Consider the following 25,186-nt stretch of genomic DNA (forward strand, 5'->3'; position numbering starts at 1 on the left):
TGCATCCTTGACCCTCGCTATAAAGGCAAATTGCAAAATATTATGCCACATGAGAACCTCGAACAAATATTAGCAACCAAACAAGCTACTCTTGTAGACCGTTTGATTCAGGCATTCCCAGCACACAGCGCCGGTGATGGTTCTCACACGAGCTGCAGGGGGCTACAGGGCAGAGGTGTTAGAGGTGCACAGATCAGAAGTGGCGTTGGACAGAGGGGTTTTCTGACCAGGTTGTGGAGTGATTTCGCAATGACCACAGACAGGACAGGTACTGTAGCATCTATTCAAAGTGACAGGAGACAACATTTGTCCAGTATGGTTACTAACTATTTTTCAGCCCTTATTGATGTTCTCCCTCAACCGTCATTCCCATTTGATTACTGGGCATCCAAATTAGACACCTGGCCTGAATTGGCAGAATATGCATTGCAGGAGCTTGCTTGCCCAGCAGCTAGTGTGCTATCAGAAAGAGTATTCAGTGCTGCTGGTTCAATATTAACCGAAAAAAGGACTCGTCTGGCTACCCAAAATGTGGATGATCTCACCTTCATTAAAATTAACCACTCCTGGATTTCAAATTATTTTGCCCCACCTTTCCCGGCTGACACCTAGCTTTCCTATAAAAAGGTCTTGCTTGTGGACTGGTCTTACTGAGTGTTAAAATCTCTAAATTTACAGTAGCTGTTTGACCAGCATACGACATGTTTACACCTCCCCCAATGGGAAAACTCCCCCCACGGGGCCGTTGTCTCACTCTCGACACTTGGCGCAAGCACCCGTTAGTTACAGTGCTGTTTGTCAGAAGAGGTGGGTGTACTCGCTTTTGGTCGACGGCACTGCCACTGGGTCCCTCATAGTACAATGTAGTGTCTCTGGCGGTGGTGGTGCGCACCCAACGTCAGACACACCGTTGTAACATGAGGGGCCCTGGGGCGGTACCGCCGGCCACAAGAGAGTTCCCCCCCCCCCAGCTCAAACTGTGCTCTACCACGTGCCAAATTATCTCGCACAGCTCCACCAATGTTTAGTCTATGCGCTGACATCATTCAATGCCTGGCACTGACAATCAATACCAATTTGTTGACATCTATGATGATAGTTACAGTAGACTGGGTCAGTGTCCTATATTGACACCAGTAAATACTAATTTACTGCCAAATTACTTTGTCATAAACTCTGCAGATGAGCCCACCCCTGTACCTAAGCATGCCACCCTTTTTTTTATTTATAGTTGTTTTGCGAGACATTAACATCTATATTTTTTGGGAGTACTAACTGTGTCAGACACTTCTTGCAATACTCCTCCACTGACCACAATGCTGCCTGCCTGTGTATCCATGTAACCGATTTAAAACTGCCATGCCTGCCTATTGTTTGTTATTTTAGGCCTTTGATAGCCTGTCTGCGGCCCCTACCTGCAATACTCCTCCACTGACCACAATGTTGCCTGCCTGTGTATCCATGTAACCGATTTAAAACTGCCATGCCTGCCTATTGTTTGTTATTTTAGGCCTTTGATAGCCTGTCTGCGGCCCCTACTTGCAATACTCCTCCACTGACCACAATGCTGCCTGCCTGTGTATCCATGTAACCGATTTAAAACTGCCATGCCTGCCTATTGTTTGTTATTTTAGGCCTTTGATAGCCTGTCTGCGGCCCCTACTTGCAATACTCCTCCACTGACCACAATGCTGCCTGGAGTGCCTGCCTGTGTATCCATGTAACCGATTTAAAACTGCCATGCCTGCCTATTGTTTGTTAGTTTAGGCCTTTGATAGCCTGTCTGCGGCCCCTACTTGCAATACTCCTCCACTGACCACAATGCTGCCTGCCTGTGTATCCATGTAACCGATTTAAAACTGCCATGCCTGCCTATTGTTTGTTAGTTTAGGCCTTTGATAGCCTGTCTGCGGCCCCTACTTGCAATACTCCTCCACTGACCACAATGCTGCCTGGAGTGCCTGCCTGTGTATCCATGTAACCGATTTAAAACTGCCATGCCTGCCTATTGTTTGTTAGTTTAGGCCTTTGATAGCCTGTCTGCGGCCCCTACTTGCAATACTCCTCCACTGACCACAATGCTGCCTGCCTGTGTATCCATGTAACCGATTTAAAACTGCCATGCCTGCCTATTGTTTGTTAGTTTAGGCCTTTGATAGCCTGTCTGCGGCCCCTACTTGCAATACTCCTCCACTGACCACAATGCTGCCTGGAGTGCCTGCCTGTGTATCCATGTAACCGATTTAAAACTGCCATGCCTGCCTATTGTTTGTTATTTTAGGCCTTTGATAGCCTGTCTGCGGCCCCTACCTGCAATACTCCTCCACTGACCACAATGCTGCCTGCCTGTGTATCCATGTAACCGATTTAAAACTGCCATGCCTGCCTAATGTTTGTTAGTTTAGGCCTTTGATAGCCTGTCTGCGGCCCCTACTTGCAATACTCCTCCACTGACCACAATGCTGCCTGCCTGTGTATCCATGTAACCGATTTCAAACTGCCATGTCTGCCTATTGTTTGTTATTTTAGGCCTTTGTTAGCCTGTCTGCGGCCCCTACTTGCAATACTCCTCCACTGACCACACCAATGCTGCCCGTGTACCCCTGGAACCTATTTAAAAGTTCATAGAGCCTAGTTATATATTTTATTTACTATTAATAAGGCCATGATGGACTACGCTGTACCACGCTACAAGCTAACCAGTCGACACTTCTTTTGCGAGAAAAGCCATCCCAACCCTCCGCCAGCATGTAAAAGACCGCATTGTCCATGCACTCTGGCAATCTGTGAGTACAAAGGTGCACCTGACAACAGACGCATGGACCTGTAGGCATGGCCACGGAAGATTACGTGTCCATTAAGGCGCAATGGGTTAATGTGGTGGATGCATGGTCCACAGGGGACAGCCTACTAAGTCTGTCTGCAGTCCCTAATTCAAATTGTCCTCCACTGTCTAAATCGGAGCTTCCACCTTCTGGCTTTCGGCCTATAGTATCAGAAATTAAACTGCATTTGGCCTTCAACTTTGGTTACGGCCTACTAACGGTGTCTGCCCCTGCCTGGTGTTTGTCCTCAACTGAATAAAGCTGAGCTTCAACCTTCTGGCTCTCATTAAGTGCTGTGTTTTTAAAAAATGGTGGTTAGGGCCTACTAACGGTGTCTGCCCCTCCCTGGTGTTTGCCCTCAACTGAATAAAGCTGAGCTTCCACCTTCTGGCTTTCGGCCTATAGTATCAGATATTAAACTGCATTTGGCCTTCAACTTTGGTTACGGCCTACTAACGGTGTCTGCCCCTGCCTGGTGTTTGTCCTCAACTGAATAAAGCTGAGCTTCAACCTTCTGGCTCTCATTAAGTGCTGTGTTTTTAAAAATTGGTGGTTAGGGCCTACTAACGGTGTCTGCCCCTCCCTGGTGTTTGCCCTCAACTGAATAAAGCTGAGCTTCCACCTTCTGGCTTTCGGCCTATAGTATCAGATATTAAACTGCATTTGGCCTTCAACTTTGGTTACGGCCTACTAACGGTGTCTGCCCCTGCCTGGTGTTTGTCCTCAACTGAATAAAGCTGAGCTTCAACCTTCTGGCTCTCATTAAGTGCTGTGTTTTTAAAAATTGGTGGTTAGGGCCTACTAACGGTGTCTGCCCCTCCCTGGTGTTTGCCCTCAACTGAATAAAGCTGAGCTTCCACCTTCTGGCTTTCGGCCTATAGTATCAGATATTAAACTGCATTTGGCCTTCAACTTTGGTTACGGCCTACTAACGGTGTCTGCCCCTGCCTGGTGTTTGTCCTCAACTGAATAAAGCTGAGCTTCAACCTTCTGGCTCTCATTAAGTGCTGTGTTTTTAAAAATTGGTGGTTAGGGCCTACTAACGGTGTCTGCCCCTCCCTGGTGTTTGCCCTCAACTGAATAAAGCTGAGCTTCCACCTTCTGGCTTTCGGCCTATAGTATCAGATATTAAACTGCATTTGGCCTTCAACTTTGGTTACGGCCTACTAACGGTGTCTGCCCCTGCCTGGTGTTTGTCCTCAACTGAATAAAGCTGAGCTTCAACCTTCTGGCTCTCATTAAGTGCTGTGTTTTTAAAAATTGGTGGTTAGGGCCTACTAACGGTGTCTGCCCCTCCCTGGTGTTTGCCCTCAACTGAATAAAGCTTAGCTTCAGTCTTAGGCTTTTGGCCTAAAGTATCAGATATTAAACTGCATTTGGCCTATTAGTGTGTTTGGGCCCTTAAAACAGTGTCTGCTGCTCCTGGGTTTGCTACTCCACTGAACAAAGCAATGCCGCCTGTTTAGTCCTGTTACCAATTTTGAACTGCATTTAGCCTACTTTATTCTTTGGCCCTATATCTGTTTCCTCCTCATCCTGCCCATTGCCCAGCCACTGCTAGATGAGTCTGCTGGTACATTGACCTAGACCACTGCATTCCCCTTGCACTCTACACAGCCAGAATCTGACCCTGCTGAAAGTAAGGTTCCCCTTCCCGCATGTTATACCACCTTACACAGGGACAAAGAGGAAGGTGCAGATGAAAGTGCAGGTTCCTTCATCAGGTGGGGGGGGGCATACTCATTGGCGACGTCACTGGCACAGGGCCCCTCAGAGTACGCAAAAGTGTCGCTGCTGGTGGGAGGCGCCCCCGCCGTGCAAACACACCGCTGTACTTTGAGGGGCCCTGTGCCAGTGCCAATGCGAACAAGTGTGCCCCCCTGCTTGCTCAGGATCACAGCACTTGCAACATTTAAATACTTACCTCTCCCTGCTCCACCGCCGTGACGTAGTCCACATTTCCTGGGCCCACTAAAGCCTTGAACCAGCCCTACCCCCCACAACTTTTGCCAAATGACCCCCAATTTCCTATGCCCAACTATTATTATAAAGTTAATTAAGATTGACAAGCTTCAGAAACAAGAATGGATGTTTTTGGCATTAAAATGGGCACTGTAGGTGTTTTCCTGGCCTCCACTCACTGCCGACTATGCTTCCCCATTGACTTGCATTGGGTTTCGTGTTTCGGTCGATCCCCGACTTTAAGCGATAATCGGCCGACTGCACTCGACTCGACTCTGGACAAAGTCGGGTTTCACAAAACCCGACTTGATCTTTAACAAATGAAAGTCGCTCAACCCTAGTCACCACTCTTTAGACTCTCCGGGTCACACTGTGCTCTGGAAGTGTCACTTAAAATGTAAGCCTTATTGAGTGTAAGAATGAAGTATAGAGTGAGCCGAATAGTCTGAAGAATTGTGACGTCACCGAGAAAAAGAGAAGAACAACGCAGGATCCCAGAGAAGGCGGCAGTAGGTGTGTACTTTAACACACTCACGAAACGACATGCACATATACACACATTTAAAGAATAAAAAACTTCATGGGAGGCTTACATCAATGTGCACAGCAGAAGCATGTCAGGACATGGCAGTATGTATGTCGTATGTAGTTTAGTAACAGCGGGAGAGCCATTGGTTGCAGATTAGCATAGGCCATAGCAACGTTAACTTTTTACCCTTTGATATATGGGACTATCTCAGTTCACATGTCTTTCCTTGAAGATTTTAGAGAATAGGAGGAGTTTCATGGACATCTTCACTGGATGGAGGAGTATGACTTGTATGGGTGTAGTCAGTAAATAGCTGGGGGTGTATTTCGGAGATGGGGTAGGAGTGGTGATATCCATAAATGTATACACAGTTCCCACACACAATAGGTACAGGAATTGGTTTGCAGGGCAGGACATGTGTAGGGCACACCCAGAGAAGGCAGACAGATCACATAACACTGGGACACAGGATAGAGAAGTTCACAGGACGCTGCAAACATGTCTTTAGCTTCTCTTATAGGTTTCCTCAAAAGCAAGGAATCCATCATCTTCAATGCTATAGTGGCCTTACTGACAGTGGGAGGGCAGCAACTCTTCTCGTTCTTCGCTTTTAGCTGCCCGTGTAGCCCCACAGAAAATCTGAGGTATGGACTGGCATTCCTGGGAGTACCAGCATTGATCCTGCTGATTGTGGGCTTCGTATTCAATGACAATACATGGAGATTATTCACAGGCTCAACCTATGACTTCAGCATCCAGGAGAGAAGCAGGCAAAGCCTCCTCATGAAGTATAAACTCATCTGCTTCGTGATGGGCAATATCATTGGCAGAGCTGTGGTAGCCCCAGTCACTTGGCTGGCAGTCACTCTGTTAAATGGCTCCTACTATGCCTGTGCTGTCAGCGAATTTGCCAGTGTGGATCACTATGATATCTTTAGGAATATGAGCGCTGACGTCAGGAAGTTCACCCTGGCACAATTCCCCTGTGCCCAGCTGGTTCCAAGCAATTTTTCCAGGGTCAGAGAAGAAGTGTTACTGGAGCTCAAGTACCAATCACAGGTATAAGTGGATGTCAGGTTTTGGTGCCACTTTGACTTTCTATCAGGGTATGTTCATACCAGACAGAACAGCTACAGATTGTACATGTGGATCTGCCTAGGTAAAATCTGGAGCAGATACCGGAATAGACATGTAATCTGGAAGATACATTTCATAAACAGACTTATTCTGTTGTGGATTTTCATCACAGATTTCACTCTTTTCAAAATAGAAGAGGTGAAATGTGAGGTCAATTTCTAACAACATCTGCATGCCTATTCTGCTACAGATTTACTACGATGTTACACAGGCAGATTTGGTGGATCCCGACTTAATATGTGAATAGTAATTGTCATACAAGCAGGGAATAATTGATCTCCGGATTACATAACATTGCTGAAGTTACAAATTGGGACATTTTCATAAATAGGAAGATGGTTTATGTGCAACTACATTCATAGCTGAGCTAAGTTTGTCACCTAATTGATTGACTGATATACATTATGCTATTATGGTGACTGCCTAGTGAAAATACACATAAATATCAGCAATGAATGATAAAATCAGAGAGCATGCAAACATCATTTCTGCCTTGCTGCGAGGCTTCCCCATGATGCCCTGCAGCTATGACATTTTATGGATTAATATAGTTTGTACATTAGTGATCAGTACCTCGTCCATCACAGATCAGCGGTTCCCAGCGGATCACAGTTTGTATGAAATAGTTGTTTTCCACCTCAGCGGGTAAGCCTATATCTCCTGCACAGTGTCAGCTCTTATGGTCAGCGCTATTGTCGCTCTCTCTTGCCTATAAAGTGTAAGCTCTTATGATCAGTGTAGTCCTCTCTCTCCTGTAGAGTCTAAGCTCTAATGGTCACCAGGATCCTCTCTCTCCTATAGAGTCTAAGCTCTAATGGTCACCAGGGTCCTCTCTCTCCTATAGAGTCTAAGCTCTTATGGTCAGCAGGGTCCTCTCTCGCTCTCCTGTAGAGTCTAAGCTCTAATGGTCACCAGGGTCCTCTCTCTCCTATAGAGTCTAAGCTCTAATGGTCACCAGGGTCCTCTCTCTCCTGTAGAGTCTAAGCTCTAATGGTCACCAGGGTCCTCTCTCTCCTATAGAGTCTAAGCTCTAATGGTCACCAGGGTCCTCTCTCTCCTATAGAGTCTAAGCTCTTATGGTCACCAGGGTCCTCTCTCTCCTGTAGAGTCTAAGCTCTAATGGTCACCAGGGTCCTCTCTCTCCTATAGAGTCTAAGCTCTTATGGTCACCAGGGTCCTCTCTCTCCTGTAGAGTCTAAGCTCTAATGGTCACCAGGGTCCTCTCTCTCCTATAGAGTCTAAGCTCTTATGGTCAGCAGGGTCCTCTCTCTCCTGTAGAGTGTAAGGTCTTATGGTCAGCGGGGACCTCTCTCTCATGTAGAGTGTAAGCTCTTATGGTCAGCGGGATCCTCTCTCTCCTGTAGAGTGTAAGCTCTTATGGTCAGCAGGGTCCTCTCTCTCCTGTAGATTGTAAGCTGTTATGGTCAACTGGGTCCTTACTCTCTCCTGTATTGTGTAAGCTGTTATGCTCAGCGGGGTATTTTCGGTCTCTCATGTAGAGTGTAAGCTCTTATGGTCACCGGGGTCCTCTCTCTCTCCTGTAGAGTGTAAGCTCTTATGGTCAGTAGGGTCCTCTCTCTCCTGTAGAGTCTAAGCTCTTATGGTCACCAGGGTCCTCTCTCTCCTGTAGAGTCTAAGCTCTTATGGTCAATAGGGTCCTCTCTCCTGTAGAGTGTAAGCTCTTATTGTCAGCAGGATATACTCTCTCCTGTAGAGTGTAAGCTCATATGACTAGATGGGACCTCTCTCTTGTGTGTATCATGTAACCTCTTATGATCAGTGGGTTCCTCTTTCTCCTGTAGAGTGTAAGCTTTAATGGCCAGCAAGGTTCCTCTCTGTCCTGTATAGTGTAAGCTCTTAAAATCAGTGAGGTCCTTTCTCTCTCACTCACCTGTAAAGTATAAGCTTTTATAGTCAGCAGGGCCTTCTTTCTCTGTCCTGTAGAGTGTAATCTCTTATGGTTATGAGGATACTTCTCTTCTGCATAGTGTAAACTCTTATGGCCTTTGGGAGTCCTCTCTCTCCTGCAGATGGTAATCTCTTATGGTCAGTGGGGTCCTCTGTCTCTCTCTACTGTAAAGTGTAAGCTCTTCTGGTCAGCAAGGTTCTCTCTCTACTCTCCCTTCCATTTACTTTATGAGCAATTTCAAGCTTTTCAGTATTGAAATTTGCCACAAAATAATATCTGGAGAGAATTTGGTGAATTCAAATGGCAAAAGATTTGCTCATCATTTCAGAAACTTTTGGCTGATTTAATATCACATCTTGGTAGGTTTATTTTTAGACTAATTTTTTGTGTCACAATTTTGGCGCAAGTTGGTTTCTTTCTGCTCCCCACAAATTCCCCAAAAAATCACATCATGACTAGTCTAAAACTAAATGCAACAGAAAGCGACAACATATTTCATATTTTCTACCAAAGTTGAGAATTCACAATAGTAATTCTGCCCTAGTGTTCTTTTTTCGACAGGCCCATGTATACATTTCTAAACTATATGTTAAAGAGGTTTTCCCAGAATATGCCATAAATATATAAATGAGAACAGGTGTCCATATTCACATATGTACATCACTTTGGTGAAATCCACATCTGCTGTACATTTTTAGCATATTTATTGATTTGCAGACAATACTGTGTGACAGTCTGCCATTATAGTACCTGAGGTGATGTTCCTTATTGATGACTCACTGTGTTTCATGCATCAAAAACCAGGAAAAACAGGTAATTATGAACCCAACCCAGGCTCTTAGCAAGTTTTTGCACATATATGGTACATTAATCTCCAGATGCAGGGTGGTTAGTCTATATGCCACTATAGGAGGTGATTTAATATGTATATCATAGTTTTTCACGTGGTATTGTTAGCGTAAATATACTTTCCTCAAATTCCTTCAGACTGATAATACCTTTTTTCCTTTTCCTGCCCCTCTCAATTTTAATAAGGGTGTTTGTCTATGCAAGCTTGTCAACATACGTAATGCAATTTTTCACCATGGGCCAATTCATCATTTGCAGTTTTTTTGACTTGTGGTTTTAGCATTTGTCTTTTTGTGCCATATTCATTGATTTTCCCACGCGTTTCATGAATGTTGCTCAAATCCAAATTGACGTAAAAATTTGAAAATTAACTAAAACCATGAAAGACAACTTAAAAAAAAAGGCTCAAATTGTTTGATGAATGTGTCACAGATCAAAAAGTCACTAACTGAGGGGTAATCATGCCAAAAAAACGGTTGGAAATGCAATGATGAATCAGTTCCAGTGTGTTAAAGGACCATTTTAAAGCAGATCTGTCACCAAAATATGCTGCCCAATATGAGATTTGTAATGGAAGTAGATTTGCGCTGAAAAAAAACAGTTGATAAAGGTAAACACAATGAAAAGAGGGGATTTACTGATAGTACTCAACAAAAAAGGTCAAATGGTTAATTAGTGTAAAGGTACCTTCACACTAAACGACTTTGCAGCGATAACGATAGCGATCTGTGACGTTGCAGCGTCCTGGATAGTGATATCGTTGTGTTTGACACGCAGCAGCGATCTGGATCCTGCTGTGATATCGCTGGTCGTTGCTGAAAGTTCAGAACTTTATTTGGTCGTCAGATCGGCGTGTATCGTCGTGTTTGACAGCCAAAGCAACGATGCCAGCGATGTTTTACAGTGGTAACCAGGGTAAATATCGGGTTACTAAGCGCAGGGCCGCGCTTAGTAACCCTATATTTACCCCGGTTACCATTGTAAAAGTAAAAAAAACAAACAGTACTCACCTTCTGCTGTCTGTCACACGTCCCTTGCCGTCTGCTTCCCGCACTGACTGTGAGCTCCGGCCGGCCGTAAAGTGAAAGCAGAGCACAGCGGTGACATCACCGCTGTGCTGTACTTTACGGCCGGCAATCACAGTCAGTGCGGGAAGCAGACGGCAAGGGACGTGTGACAGACAGCAGAAGGTGAGTATGTACTGTTTGTTTTTTTACATTACACTGGTAACCAGGGTAAACATCGGGTTACTAAGCGCGGCCCTGCGCTTAGTAACCCGATGTTTACCCTGGTTACCAGGGGACCTCGGCATAGTTAGTCGCTGGAGAGCTGTCTGTGTGACAGCTCTCCAGCGACCACACAGCGACGCTGCAGCGATCGGCATCTTTGTCGATATCGCTGCAGCGTCGCTTAAGGTACCTTCACACTAAGCGACGCTGCAGCGATATCGACAACGATGCCGATCGCTGCAGCGTCGTTGTTTTGTCGCTGTGTGGTCGCTGGAGAGCTGTCACACAGACAGCTCTCCAGCGACCAACTATGCCGAAGTCCCCGGGTAACCAGGGTAAACATCGGGTTACTAAGCGCAGGGCCGCGCTTAGTAACCCGATGTTTACCCTGGTTACCAGCGTAAATGTAAAAAAAACCAAACAGTACATACTTACATTCCGGTGTCCGTAACGTCCCCCGGCGTCTGCTTCCTGCACTGATTGACTGCCGGCCGGCCGTAAGGCACAGCACAGTGGTGACATCACCGCTGTGCTCTGCTTTTACTTTACGGCCAGCGCTCACAGTCAGTGCGGGAAGCGGACGGCGGGGGACGTGTGACAGACAGCAGAAGGTGAGTATGTACTGTTTGTTTTATTTACTTTTACATGGTAACCAGGGTAAACATCGCGTTACTAAGCGCGGCCCTGCGCTTAGTAACCCGATATTTACCCTGGTTACCATTGTAAAACATTGCTGGCATTGTTGCTTTTGGTGTCAAACACGACGATACACGCCGATCTGACGACCAAATAAAGTTCTGAACTTTCAGCAACGACCAGCGATGTCACAGCAGGATCCAGATCGCTGCTGCGTGTCAAACACAACGATATCGCTATCCAGGACGCTGCAACGTCACGGATCGCTATCGTTATCGTTGCAAAGTCGCTTAGTGTGAAGGTACCTTTAGTGCTAAGTGATATTACAACCGGCCCGATAATAAAACTGAAAAAATGTATAAAGGTTAGATAAATAAATGGTTGGTTAGTAGAAGCAAATGATCCAGTGATGAGCCGATGATACTGTAATAAAGGCTGCAAAAAGTAGGCTGCAAGGAGTAAAGGGTTAATAGCTATGAAGCATATATTAAAATAGTTTTACCATATGAAGGTAAGTAGTGGGTCCCAGAACAAGAGGTAGTCCTCAATGTCCTGATTCCGGTGTCTAAAAGACACATCTAGCCATGGTACGGATTATGGGTGAATGTCTAGTTACGTACGGAGAGCTGCCCCAGCCAGCTACTCTGGATGAAGAGTGCTGCGTGCTGTGGAACACAAGCTCCTGCAATTCTAATTACAGTGCCTCCAGCGGTTGGCGGGGGATCTGGTCACTCTGGTCAGTATCTGTTTCCTGGTGGTATGCAATGGGAGCAGGACCTGAGTGATGCGGCGGATCACATCACACCGCGTGACCAGTGCTCGGTAGGCATAACAAAGAGGACCACAAAGCATAATGCGTTTTGGAAACACGGTTTCCTTCCTCACCGCGTCACACATCACTCCAGACCTCAAATTGTTAGTGCCCCATCCCTTAGCCCAGTGTTTTCCAAATCCAACCTTCACAGCAGTCCAACACTTAATGTTTTTAGAATGTCCTGAAATTGCGGCAATTTCTGATGCCTTGCTAATAATTCTATCACTTGCGCAATACTAAGGAAAAGGTGAAAACCTGATTTGTGAATTTATGAATTTTTATGCACCTATGTACTCCGTGTCCTCCTATCTACTGTATCCTGATTTGTTGGGTAGCTTAGCTTATCAGACCCCAGAAAAGTATATGATGAGAAAATGTCAGAAGAAGCCATTGAAATTCCTACATGCAATACCATATGTGATTTGCTTCTATCCTTTTATAATGCAGAAAGTAGAAAGAGTCAGTGAAAACCAGAATTGAAGCCACTGTGTTAAGATCAAATGATTTATTTGGGTCTGACTTTGCTACAGTGGTAATGTAATATTACATGGTGTCTATTATGATAAATGGATGAACAGACAATATATGGCTTAAAGTAGTATGCCAGAGCAGGTGCTGCACTTTCTTAACAGCTCTTCACAACCAACCCCTGCAAGTAGTATGCAGCTTGCATTGTATGGAACGTAACCCCTTCAAGACGCAGCCCTTTTTCGTTTTTGCGTTTTTGTTTTTCCCTCCCCTCCTTCCCAGAGCCATAACTTTTTTATTTTTCCATCAATATGGTCATGTGAAAGCTTATTTTTTGCAGGAGGAGTTGTACTTTTGAACGACACCATTGGTTTTACCATGTCTTGTACTAGAAAACGGGAAAAAAATTCCAAGTGTGGTGAAATTGCAAAAAAAGTGCAATCCCACACTTGTTTTTTGCTTGTTTTTTTTGCTAGGTTCACTAAATGCTAAAACTGACATGCCATTGTGATTCTCTAGGTCATTACTAGTTCATAGACACCAAATATGTCTAGGTTATTTTTTATGTAAGTGGTGAAAAAAAATTCAAAACTTAGCTAAAAAAAAAATAAAAATTCCGCCATTTTCCGTGATCTGGAGTCGGGTGAGGGCTTATTTTTTGCATTCCAAGCTGACATTTTTAATGATACCACTTTTGTGCAGATACGTTCTTTTGATCGCCCATTATTGCATTTTAATGCAATGTCGCAGAGACCAAAAAAACATAATTCTGGCATTTCAAATTTTTTTGTATCGCTACGCTGTTTAGCGATCAGGTTAATGCTTTTTTTTATTGATAGATCGGGCAATTCTGAACGCGGCGATACCAAATATGTGTATGTTTGATTTTTTTATTGTTTTATTTTGGATGGGGCGAAAGGGGGGTGATTTAAACTTTTATTTTTTTTATTTTTTTCATATTTTTGAAAGCATTTTTTTTAAACTTTTGCTATGCTTCAATAGCCTCCATGGGAGGCTAGAAGCTGGCACAACTGGATCGGATCGGCTACATAGCAGCGATCATTAGATCGCTGCTATGTAGCTGAATTTCAGGCTTGCTATGAGCGCATGTGACGGGGTCAGCGAGGCGCACCATTTGCGGCCGCTGGCCGGAAGCGGTAGTTAAATGCCGCTCTCAGCATTTGACAGTGGCATTTAACTGGTTAATAGTGGCAGGTGAATCGCGATTTCACCCGCCGCTATTGCGCGCACATGTCAGCTGTACATAACAGCTGACATGTTGTGACTTTGATGTGGGCTCAGTGCCGGAGCCCACATTAAAGGGGGAGACACGACATGTGCCGTACTAGTACGGGGCATGTCGTGAAGGGGTTAAAGAGGGAGGCCATTAACCTATGAAAAAGCATTAAAAACACAGCAAATGTGAGGAATTATCAAAATAAACTATCTTCATATCTTCTTTCCCTAGTGTTTCCACAATAATGTTCCTGTGGTCCTTCTGGTCTTTGTTTACAGGCAGCTGGCATGTGATTGTTGCAGTCAATGGGTGTCCTTAGTGATCATATGCTGTACTTGTAGCATTATGGCTTTCATTCCTGAGCAGTGATGCCAAAGGTACGCTGGACAAGGGGTGGACACACCATTGGTGAAACCTGTCAACCGCACAGGGGCCCAATAGGTATGGAGTCCCATTACCATCTCCAAAGCAGGTGGAGTTGTGCACTAAGATGAGCTGTTGGACTGCAAAGGGCCCATATATTGTTCTTGAACTTGGGGCCCTCTTCTGTTTGTGTCCACCCCAGTGCTGGTCAGATCAGGAGGACCACCACAGCTGCTATGCTGGGTTGCCAGGATAGAGAAAAGGTGAATATAGTTTTTATTTGGGAGTCAATTTTTCTTTTAAAAGGTTGGTTAACCACTTTTACGTGAACCTTTGAATGCGGAAGTACTGACATACATGGATACTTAAATCAATTTCTGAAAAGAATAAGATGTTTTAGTTCAAAGTAAAGTGTTTAGGTGTGATTACTTTCATGGTTTCATGTTATGATCTTGTCGCTCTCAGACTTGTTAAGATGCTATGAATATTACATGAAAAGGTAGGGTGTGTAGACATTGCCTTCAAATTAGGGGCACAAATCAGAGAAAATAAAGAATAATATATTACATATAGTGATGAGTGAGTGTGCTCGTTACTCGGGTTTTCCATGTTCGGGTGATCTCCGAGTATTTTGGGCGTGCTCGTAGATTATGTTTGTGTCGACGCAGCTGCATGATTTGCGGCTGCTAGACAGCCTGAACACATGCAGGGATTGCCTGTTTGATAGGGAATCCCCACAAATCCGCCGCAAATCATTCACACTCGATCTTTAGAGTATGTGACTTTAAAATGGGTTAATCTTGGTTTTGTATGCACTTTGGGAGACAGTTCTACTGTTCATGGACTATACATTCCTGAGGATGAGCCTCACAGAAGATGATGATTAAGCTGCTGACTGATATTCCAATCTGTCCGAACGGTACAATATATATGATTTAGAGCAAGCCTTCTTTTTGCCTTTCTTGGAATAGGTTCACATTTAGCCTCTGCTCTACACTGAGCACTAAGCTAGGATATCTTTCCAAGGCCATATTCACACGCTCAGTATGTAGTCAGTATTTTACTTCAGTATTTGTTAAGTCAAAACCAGGAATAAGTGAAAAATGCCGAAGTGATGACATGTTTCTATTATACTTTTCCTCTGATTGTTCCACTCCTGATTTTGGCTTACAAATACTGATGTAGCATACTGACCAAATAATATATGTGTGAATGTGGCCTTAAACTAACAAAAAACGGCATTCAACTGAAACCCCCAATGAAACCATTCAGTATAATGGGTCAGACAGTCACTTTGGACTCTGGTTTAGCGCCATTCTGGCAGTGACCATCTGTTGTGTTCGGCCACATTCACAAGTAAGCCGAAACCAGGAGTGGATGATAAATACAGAAGTGGTGACGTTTTTCTATTATACTTTTCCTTCGGGTTTTGGCTTACAAATACTGAGGTAAAGTACTAACCAAACACTGAACCCATGAATGTGGGTGAATCTGACAACAGGATTTACCTCTAAGAGTTATTAAAAGCACTTTATCAAACTATTAATACAGTTTTTAATTATTCCTGTCTTACACCTAAATGTTATGTGTTTAAACAGATGTTAAATACTCCCTGTCTGTGGGTAGTGGACTGGCTTCAATTGGGGCCCCATGGCAAGATTGGGGGCACCAATGGGTTACTATGGCTGCCAATGATCAGCGGAATCATTCCGTGGCTGAGTTTCAAATGAGCATAATTTTCACTATATACAGTTGTGCTCAAAAGTTTACATACCCCGGCAGAATTTTTGCTTTCTTGGACTTTTTTCAGAGAATATGAATGATAACATCAAAACTTTTTCTCTACTCAAGGTTAGTGGTTGGGTGAAGCCATTTATTGTCAAACTACTGTGTTTTCTCTTTTGAAATCATAATGACAACCCAAAACATCGAATTGTCCCTGATCAAAAGTTCACATACCCCATTTCTTAATACCGTGTATTGCCCCCTCTAACATCAATGACACCTTGAAGTCTTCTGTGGTAGTTGTGGATGAGGTTCTATATTCTCTCAGATGGTAAAGCTGTCCACTCTTTATGGCAAAAAGCCTCCAGTTACTGTAAATTCCTGGGCTGTCGAGCAAGAACTGCGTGCTTGAGATCTCCCCAGAGTGGCTCATTGATATTGAGGTCAGGAAACTGAAATGGTCACTCCAGATCCTTCACTTTGTTCTGCTGTAGCCAATGACAGGTCGACTTGGCCTTGTGTTTTGGATCGTTGTCATGTTGAAACGTCCAAGTACGTCCCATGGGCAGCTTCTGGGCTGATGAATGCAAATTTGGCTCCAGTATTTGCTGATAACATGCTGCATTCATCTTTCCTTCAACCTTGACCAAGTTTCCTGTGCCTTTGTAGCTCGCACATCCCCAAAACATCAGCGATCTACCTCCATGCTTTACAGCTGGAATAGTGTTCCTTTCGTCATAGGCCTTGTTGACCTCTCTCCAAATGTAATGTTTGTGGCTGTGGCCAAAAAGTTCAATTTTGGTCTCATCACTCCAAATTACCTTGTTCCAGAAGTTTTGAGGCTGGTCTCTGTGCTGTTTTGCGTATTGTAGGTGAGATACTTTGTGGCATTTGCACAGTAATGGCTTTCTTCTGGGACTCGACCATGCAGCTCATTTTTCTTCAAGTGCCTCCTTATTGTGCATCTTGAAACAGCGACATAGCTAGTTTTCAGAGAGTCCAGTATTTCAGCTGATGTTATTTGTAGGTTTCTCTTTGCATCCCAACCAATTTTCCTGGCAGTTGTTGAGAAAATTTTTGTTGGTCTACCTGACTGTGGCTTTGTGTTGTGTTTGAACACTGCTGACTGGCATTATCAATTCCTTGGATATCTTTTTGCATCCCTTTCCTTTTTTATACAGTTCAACTACCTTTTCCCATAGATACATTAACAATTCTTTTTCTTTCCCCATGACTCACAATCCAGAAACATCAGTGGCTGGATGAAAGATGCAAGAGTCTGTCTGGATCCAAGAAACTCACTCAGCTTTTATGCACACTCACTGATTACAAACAAACGGGTCACAGATGAGAATGTTACCTTTAGTAGCCATTCAAACCCATTTGCGTCAACTTCTGTGCATGTTATCAGGCCAAAATAACCAGGGTATGTAAACTTTTGATCAGGGTCATTTGGATGTTTTGGGTTGTCATTATGATTTAAAAAGAGAAAACACAGTAGTTTGACAATAAATGGCTTCACCCAACCACTAAGCATGAATGGAGAAAAAGTTTTGGTTTTATTATTCATATTCTCTGAAAAAAGGCCAAGAAAGCAAAAATTATGTCGGGGTATGTAAACTTTTGAGCACAACTGTACTGCGGTGTCACAGTTTAAGTAATCAGATGAGCACAGGTTCACGTCCCATGTGGGAATTAAAAAATAAGGTAATGGACAAAAGTTTTAAAATATATAAAAACAAAAATATAAAGTTTGAATAACCCCTTGAACCCCTTACCCCTCCCAAAAAAAATTGAAAAAAAAATTGGCAATATTGTGATCATAAATGTTCAATCTATAAAAATATAAAATGAATTAGGCCAAATGAATAAACACTGTTGTAATGCAGGTGTCTGGATGCAACGAGAAGAGATCATGAGGTGGAAGCAGCCATGGATTGATATAATAGCATTAAGTTGGTCTCTTAAGTGTCTCTGGAGCACGTCTGCCCCGCTCTCCTCCCTGGCACCAAATCTCCTCATGGTTTGGCGCAGAGCTTTTACATCAGGGAAGTCCATACTGAGGGTCACTTGATCCGGTCCAGCACACAAGGTCTTTCCCCTGCAAATCTTCCAGCACACTTAGGTTCCGATTGATATCGGCTGGCCAACAGATGGCAGTCTCTCATCATTAATGGCACATCCTGCACTAATTTTCCAGATGTCTCATGGCTGTTGTTGCACTGCAACGAGAGAAAAAAAAAATACGAAAATCGATCAAAATGTTATATGTACCCCAAATTAGTGTCAATAAAACTGACATGACACGGAAAACAAGCCCTCACCCAGCTCAATCGACAGAAAAATAAAAATGTCTTGCAAAATAGTAGCACAAACAAAAACATTTTGATTTATACATTTCTGAACTTTTTTTTAGCATATCCTAAGAATTTCTGAATGAGCCCAGAATGCAAAACAATCAATACAAGTTTGGTATCGCCGTAATCGTACTGACATGAAGAATCATGATTCAGAGTCATTTTTAATAACAGAATGTAGGCTACAAAAGCAACCCCCCACAAACCATGGCGGAAGTACAGTTTTATTCACAATGTCAGCACACGTGGCCTTTTTTCCTGCTTTTTTCCAGTACACTGAATGAAATGGCATCATTTATTTTAACCCATTCCCGACATGCGCCGTACCAGTACTGCTCTGCGGGAGGTTCGTTCCCTCAAACAGTAGTACTGGTATGGCAGCAGGATTGCATAACCTCATGCTGAGCGCTGCACCGATCTCGTGCGGGTGTCAGTTGTATGTAACAGCTGACACCCCACAGCAATGCCCAAGATCAGTGCTAGCACCGATCGCAGGCATTTAACCCCTCTGATGCCGCTGTCAGTATTGACAGTGACATAGAGGGGCATCGCCCAGGGAAGGGACAATCAGGACATCGCATCGCGTTGTCCTGATGGTCTCCATGGAGACTCCCGCCACCAAAATGGCCGCGGCGTCCTTCCAGGTCCTGCAGGTGTGTGACTTTTGAGCGCCTGTGAGACATACCTCCTTCCCTGCCTGTCAGATTGCTGATCTGATAATCTGCAGTGCAGAGTGTCAGATCAGCGATCTGATGCAATATAGTAATGTCCCATCTTGGGACAACATAAAAAAAGTTTAAAAAATAAATAAATTTACAAACTATAAAAATATATTTTTTTAAAAAATCCCTAAATAAAGAAAAATAGATATTTTTCCAATAAGTACATGTATTTATGTAAATAAAAAAAAGAATAAAAGTATATATGTATTGCCATGTCTGTAACGACCCACTCTATAAAAAAAAGTGTTATAAAACGCGATCGAAAGGGCGGATGTAAATAAACATGGTACCCCTGAAAATGTCATCTTGTTCCACAAAAAACAAGCCACCATACAGCTCTATCAGCAGAAAAATAAAAAAGTTATAGCTCTTAGAATAAAGCGATGCAAAAATCATTATTTTTTCTATAAAGTAGTTTTTATGGAGTAAAAGCACCAAAATTTAAAAAAAATATAAATGATGTATCACTGTAATCATACTGACCTAAAGAATAAAGTGGTCTGATCAATTTTAGAGAAAATCAGAATAGAAAGCGATCAAAAAATGTCACGTGCCCAAAAATGATAATATTAAAAATGTCATCTCGTCCCGCAAAAAACAAGCCATAACATGACTCTGTTGCCCAAAATATGAAAATATTATAGCTCTCAAAATATGTGATGCAACAACTAGTTTTCGCAATAAAAAGCACCTTTTAGTGTGTGACAGCAGCCAAACATAAAAACCCGCTATAAATCTGGTATCACTGTAATCACACCGACCCGATGAATGGCGTAAAAAATAAATAAAACCAATTCTTCACATGCTGTTGATTTTTTTCATTCTGCTTCCCAAAGACCGCAGAAAGGCTTGGCATTTATCCTGCTCTCTGCAAATATGTGATTCAGACATAACCCCTGGTGAGTCAGAGGCTGATGGAGGCACAGTGAACACCATAGGACCTGTGATCCGGCGGTGTCCATCTTTTAGGATTGCATAAAAGTGCTGTTGGCCAGTTTTGTGCACTTCTGAAAAGGACACCACTGAGCAGAGGCCAGATGGAGTCCAGAGAAAATCTTTCTGCCTCTTTATAGTGAATGGATCCCTCGGGGGTTTCATCTAAATCATGTCACTGAGATTTAGATGGAAACCCCAAAATAAGTGCTCAGCCTAGAGCGCCAGATAAATGATAAATATGATCACAATGTTCCCAATAAAAGCTTCAACTCAATCCACAAAAAAAGCAAGTCCCTCCTCAGATTTGTCATCTGTTATCGGAAATATAGGGGGCTTCCACGTTACTGATAGTACAAAGACTCTGGAAGAGAGAAATGGCTCCTCACCCGCCAAAAGAAATTCAGCAAATTCTCCTCTCCCAAATCCAAATGCCCCCCTCCCTTCTGAGCCCCATGGTGCCAAAATCACATTTAGTGCCCACTTGTTTGGCATTTCGGCAGCGATGAGAGCCCACCTAAGTTACAGGTTCGTGTCTCCAGAAGCATGAGCTGGGCATAATGTACTGGTCACTACAACGTAGTGGTCACTAGAGTGTACTGGTCACTACAACGGCAGTTTGCAATTTTCACTCAGCAACCTCCAATGCTGCTTGTTTCTGGAAAAAAACAATGGAGCCCAAATCATCACTACATCTGTAGATAAATTCCCACAGGGTTATAATTTCTAAAATGGGGTCACTTATGGGGGTTCTGCGGTTCTGGCGCCTTAGCGGCGCTGCCAAAGTAACATGGCACTCTCAAACAAGTGCAGCAAAATCTGCACTATAATATGGTGCTACTTCCCTTCTGAGCTTTGCACTGTGCCTCAAAAGTAGTTTTCGGCCACATATGGGTTATCGGTGTACTCAGGAGAAATTGCACAACAAACTTTGGGGTCCATTTTCTCTTTTTGCCCTTGTGAAAATACAAAATTTGTAGCCAAAAAAGATTTTTGTGGGGAAAAATGTTTTTTTTTTCTGTTCACAGCTTAACGTTATAAACTGTGAAGCACCTGGGGTTTCAAGGTGCTCAGACACATCTAGATAAGATCCCAAAAGGGTCTAGTTTCCAAAATGGTGTCACTTGTGGGGGTTTTCCACTGTTTAGGCACATCAGGGGCTCTCTAAACGCAACATGGCGTCCTCTAATTATTCCATCACATTTTGCATTCAACAAGTCAAATGGGTACTTTCCTTCCAAGCCCTGCAGTGAGGTCAAAAAGTAGTATTCCCCCACATATGGGGTATCGGTGTAGTCAAGAGAAATTGCCCAACAAATTAAATTGTAAGGAGCAATTTCTCCTGTTAGGCTAGGTTCAGATTGCGTTAGTGCAATCCGTTTAGCGCGAGCGCTAGCGGATTGCGCTAACGCAATGTCTTTTTCGGGGCCGCGTTCAGGGGTCGCGTTAACGTCCCCGCTCTCGCAGATCCCCGATCTGCGAGAGCGGGGAACGGACCTCTGGCGCGCCGCGGACGCTGCAAGCAGCGTCCGAGGCGCGCTACAAAAGACCGGCACATCGCTAGCGCGTGCCGAAAATGACACGCGCTAGCAATGCGCTCTAACATTGCCGGCAATGGGAGCGCTAACGGACGCGGTGCACGGCGTTAATTTCGCCGTGCAACGCTGTCCGTTAGCGCTATCCCATTAACGCAATGGGAACCTAGCCTTACTCTTATGAAAATGCTAAATATAGATCTAAAAAAGATTTATTTGGGAAAAACGTGATTTTTTTATTTCCATGGCTCTACGTTATAAATGTCTGTGAACCACCTGTGGGTCCAAGGTGCTCAATACACATCTAGATAAGTTAATAAAGGAGTCTAGTTTCCAAAATGGTGTCACTTGTTGGGGGTTTCCTCTGTTTAGGCACATCAGGGGCTCTCGAAATGTGACATGGCGACTGCTCATTATGCCAGCAAATTTTACATTCAAAAAGTGAAACGGCGCTCCTTCACTTCCGAGCCCTGCCGTGCGCCCAAACAGGAGATTTTCCCCACATATGGGGTATCAACATGTTCAGGGGAAATTGCACAAAAAAGGTATGGCCCATTTTCTCCTGTTACCCTTGCAAAGGTAAAAAAAAATAGGTGTAAAGGAAAATTTTTGTAAAAGAAAAGTAAATGTTTATTTTAATCTTTCACATTCCAGAAATTCCTGTGAAGCACGTGAAGGGTTAATAAACGTCTTGAATATAGTTTTGAGCAACTTGAGGGGTGCAGTTTTTAGAATGGTTATTTTGGGGTATTTTCTGTCATATAGGCCCCTCAAAGACACTTCAAACGTGAGGTGGTCCCTAAAAAAATGGTTTTGCAAATGTTGTTGTAAAAATGAGAAATCACTGGTCAAATTGTAACCCTTATAACTTCCTACCAAAAAAAAAACCATGTTTCCAAAATTGCACTGATGTAAAGTAGACATGTGGGAAATGTTATTTAATAACTATTTTGTGCGATATGACTCTCTGACTTAAGGGCATATAAATTAAAAGTTTGAAAATTGCAAAATTTTCACCAAATTTCCGTTTTTTTCACAAATAAACGCAAGTCATATCAAATAAATTTTACCACTATCATAAAGTACAATATGTCATGAAAAAAATCTCAGAATCACCGGGATCTGTTGAAGCATTCTAGAGTTTTGACCTCATAAAGTGACAGTGGTCAGAATTGTAAAAATTGGAATGGTCAGGAAGGTGAAAACAGGCTTCGGGGTGAAGGGGTTAAAATCACAACGCGTAAAAAACAAGCCCTCCTATGGGTATGTCAGTGGAGTTCTAAAAAAGTTATGCCTTCTGGATAAAGTGACGCAAAAAGAATATGAAAACTTAAAAGAGAATTGGCTGTTGAGGGAAGGTGTTAACGATGCCAAAGTGCGAGATGTCTCATTACCGTGCAAGATCTCATGTTTTGACAAGAAGGTCTGCCATGGAGGGTTATGTGATCCCACAACCCAGAAGCTCAGACCCAACTTTTGATTGAAAGTCGTTTTCATTAGAGGTCATTTAGGACATTTTTTTGTAGTTTACTTTTACAGGCAATTTAGGGACTTTTTTAAAGAGATATTTAGAAATCTATTAGTGTGGGGCTGCCTTTTGTTGTTTTAAATTAAAAAAAGACAAGAAGGAAAGTGGTATTCAATAAAGGGGTGATTCACTTCTTTAAAATGTATGGCTTAACACAGGCCAGGGGCATTAACAGAAATCATTGGGTTCCATAGCATAAAGTCCCTATCGGGGTCCTTCCCTCACTCCCTAAAAAAAATTAATATTTGCTGAGTTCACAGCACATAGGCCCAGTCACAGAGGAGGGCATATCTCCCAACTTTTAAAGGGAAGCTGTCACAGATTTTTGCTGTGTAATTTGACAGCAGCATGAGGTATGGACAGAGATGCTGAGACACAGCAGGATGGAACATTAATTCACGATGGCATGTGGCGTTCCCTACACCAGAAATCTCACTCGAGTATGATTTCTGGCGCAGCACATAAGAGGCGTACACCACTCATCATATGCACTTCTTCATAAATCAGGAGCTTCCGATCCAAGAACGCCTTCTCATCAAGACCGGCGTGAACAACACTGGTATTGATGAATTGGGCCCTGATTGTATTGAAACAGCACTCTGCTCTTCCATCATGTTGCTCTCAGATTGGTTAGTAAATCCCTGCTGACAGATTCCATTTAAAGACAGGGAGAGGGACATGTATTGTGACCCTTACACAATAATGTAGCCCCTATTGAAGCCCTTAGTTTACTTAACCATTATGATACCCCTTTCATGGCTCCCATAGAGTATGATGCCACCCCCACTTTAGATTGGTGGAAGATCGACTCTTGGAACCATCACCAATCAACCAATTGAAGGGTTTGGGGCACCCACTTGAATGGGACAAAACTGCAATACCAGCAGACTAAAAGTCTTGTGCGTGCAGACCAACAAATCTAAAGAACAAAGAGCATTTGGAGCTTCCAGGAGCCATCATGGCTTCAAACAATTTATCAATGGGGTGCAGGGAGCCAGGCCCCAACCTGTCTTGTGTTGATGGAAATCAATTTCAAAGAATTCCATATCCCTTTAGATCATACCATGATGGCAGCATGCAAGTAAAATTCTTGTAGCAGTCATGTAAATTTATATTTTAATAGGAAACTTTATGTTATTTCAAGTAATGTTCTTTCCAGAGCAACTCAGATATTTCCAGGTTATTTAATGAAGAATTATACTTTTAATCGTTCCTTCTTGTGATTTCTTACAGGTGTCTGGATGGCTCTTGATAGCATTTGTGGCGATCCTGTTCTTCATGGTCCTGTGTGTTGCCAGGTGCTGTTCTCCTCTTACTTACCTGCATTTGAGGTACTGGACCAGCTACGTCAACAATGAGCAGACTCTGTTTGAGCAGGCAGCAAATAAGCACTCAAAAGTGTATGCCATGCAGAACATCAAGAAGTTTTTTGGGTTCTCACCTGGTAGTAAAAACATATCTGAAATTCGCATCCCTTCACATATGGATTGGAGAACAATCTCTGGCCTTGACCTGTTAAAGGTAGTCAATCAGGACTATTGTCATTACAGTCTTCTTCATGCATGGGCGGATGAGGAACCAACTGATGGGAAAGTTATTCCTATTGATGTAGGACAAGTCCCGATGGATACGACTTCTCCAGCTGGAACTTCCTAAAATTTTATAGTTTACTATATTTGTAGGTGAATGCCTCAGTGAATCTAAGGGTATAGGTTCCTGGATGTTTGCATGGATGGGGGTATGGATCTATGTAAATCATTTCCCACGTAAAGAGACTCAACAGAAATTATTGGCTTCAAGCAATAAAAAATGTTCTACTCTTATCACGTGTCATTTGTATGATATTTCCATCTTACCAACCAAGTCTTATGAATATAAATAAGAATTGTAACTTACCTTCATTTTCAGTGCTGTAATGGTGCACAAATGAACCGAATTATGGGGGAGAAAGAAATATGACAAGCTTTTTCTGGGTTTTTTTGAAGCGTGGTCTCACCTCTGAGCTACAGTCTTTTAGGAATATTAATATCAATTTCTTAATAGTGTTAGCTGAAATGCTCACTGGCAGCCATGGCTGGCTTTAGGGGCAGGCAGACCAGGCAGCTGCCTAGGGCCCCCGCTGCTTCAGTGGCCCCCAGAAGTGGCGTGCTGCTAACAGCGGCACACAACGTGCCCACTATGGGTCCCGTGAGTAAGAGGGGCTCGGCGCCACCTGACCCCAGCATCGTGCATTCAACTTTCTGGCATAATTGCCGATACAGTTGAAAGCATGGTGACTCAGCGCATGCATTATACTGTGTGTGTGTGTATGCGTGCATGTGTATATACAGTATGTGTATGCATTATACTGTGTATGTGTGTGTGTAGGGGGCTGCATTATACTGTGTGTATGTGGGGGCTGCATTACACTGTGTGTGGGTACTTCATT

General features: G+C 43.3%; 1 protein-coding gene across 1 annotated transcript; it reads left to right on the top strand.

Annotated features, from left to right (window-relative positions):
• Nucleotides 1–5,751: 5,751 nt before the first annotated feature.
• On the top strand, nucleotides 5,752–24,581 carry CALHM4 (calcium homeostasis modulator family member 4). The gene is made up of 2 exons (XM_077289506.1): nucleotides 5,752–6,375; nucleotides 23,992–24,581. Exons 1-2 carry the CDS (start codon nucleotides 5,815–5,817, stop codon nucleotides 24,412–24,414), a joined length of 984 nt encoding a protein of 327 aa, XP_077145621.1. The 5' UTR covers nucleotides 5,752–5,814; the 3' UTR covers nucleotides 24,415–24,581.
• Nucleotides 24,582–25,186: the final 605 nt, after the last annotated feature.

This window comes from Ranitomeya variabilis, chromosome 2 (genome assembly GCF_051348905.1).
Source record: "Ranitomeya variabilis isolate aRanVar5 chromosome 2, aRanVar5.hap1, whole genome shotgun sequence".
NCBI classification, from domain to species: domain Eukaryota; kingdom Metazoa; phylum Chordata; class Amphibia; order Anura; family Dendrobatidae; genus Ranitomeya; species Ranitomeya variabilis.

Excerpts from the sequence above, each read along its gene's own strand:
- CALHM4 (XM_077289506.1), top strand. The coding sequence starts at position 5,815 with ATGTCTTTAGCTTCTCTTATAGGTTTCCTCAAAAGCAAGGAATCCATC. Across the intron at positions 6,376-23,991 it reads AGCTCAAGTACCAATCACAG|GTGTCTGGATGGCTCTTGAT; the intron begins GTATAAGTGGAT and ends GATTTCTTACAG.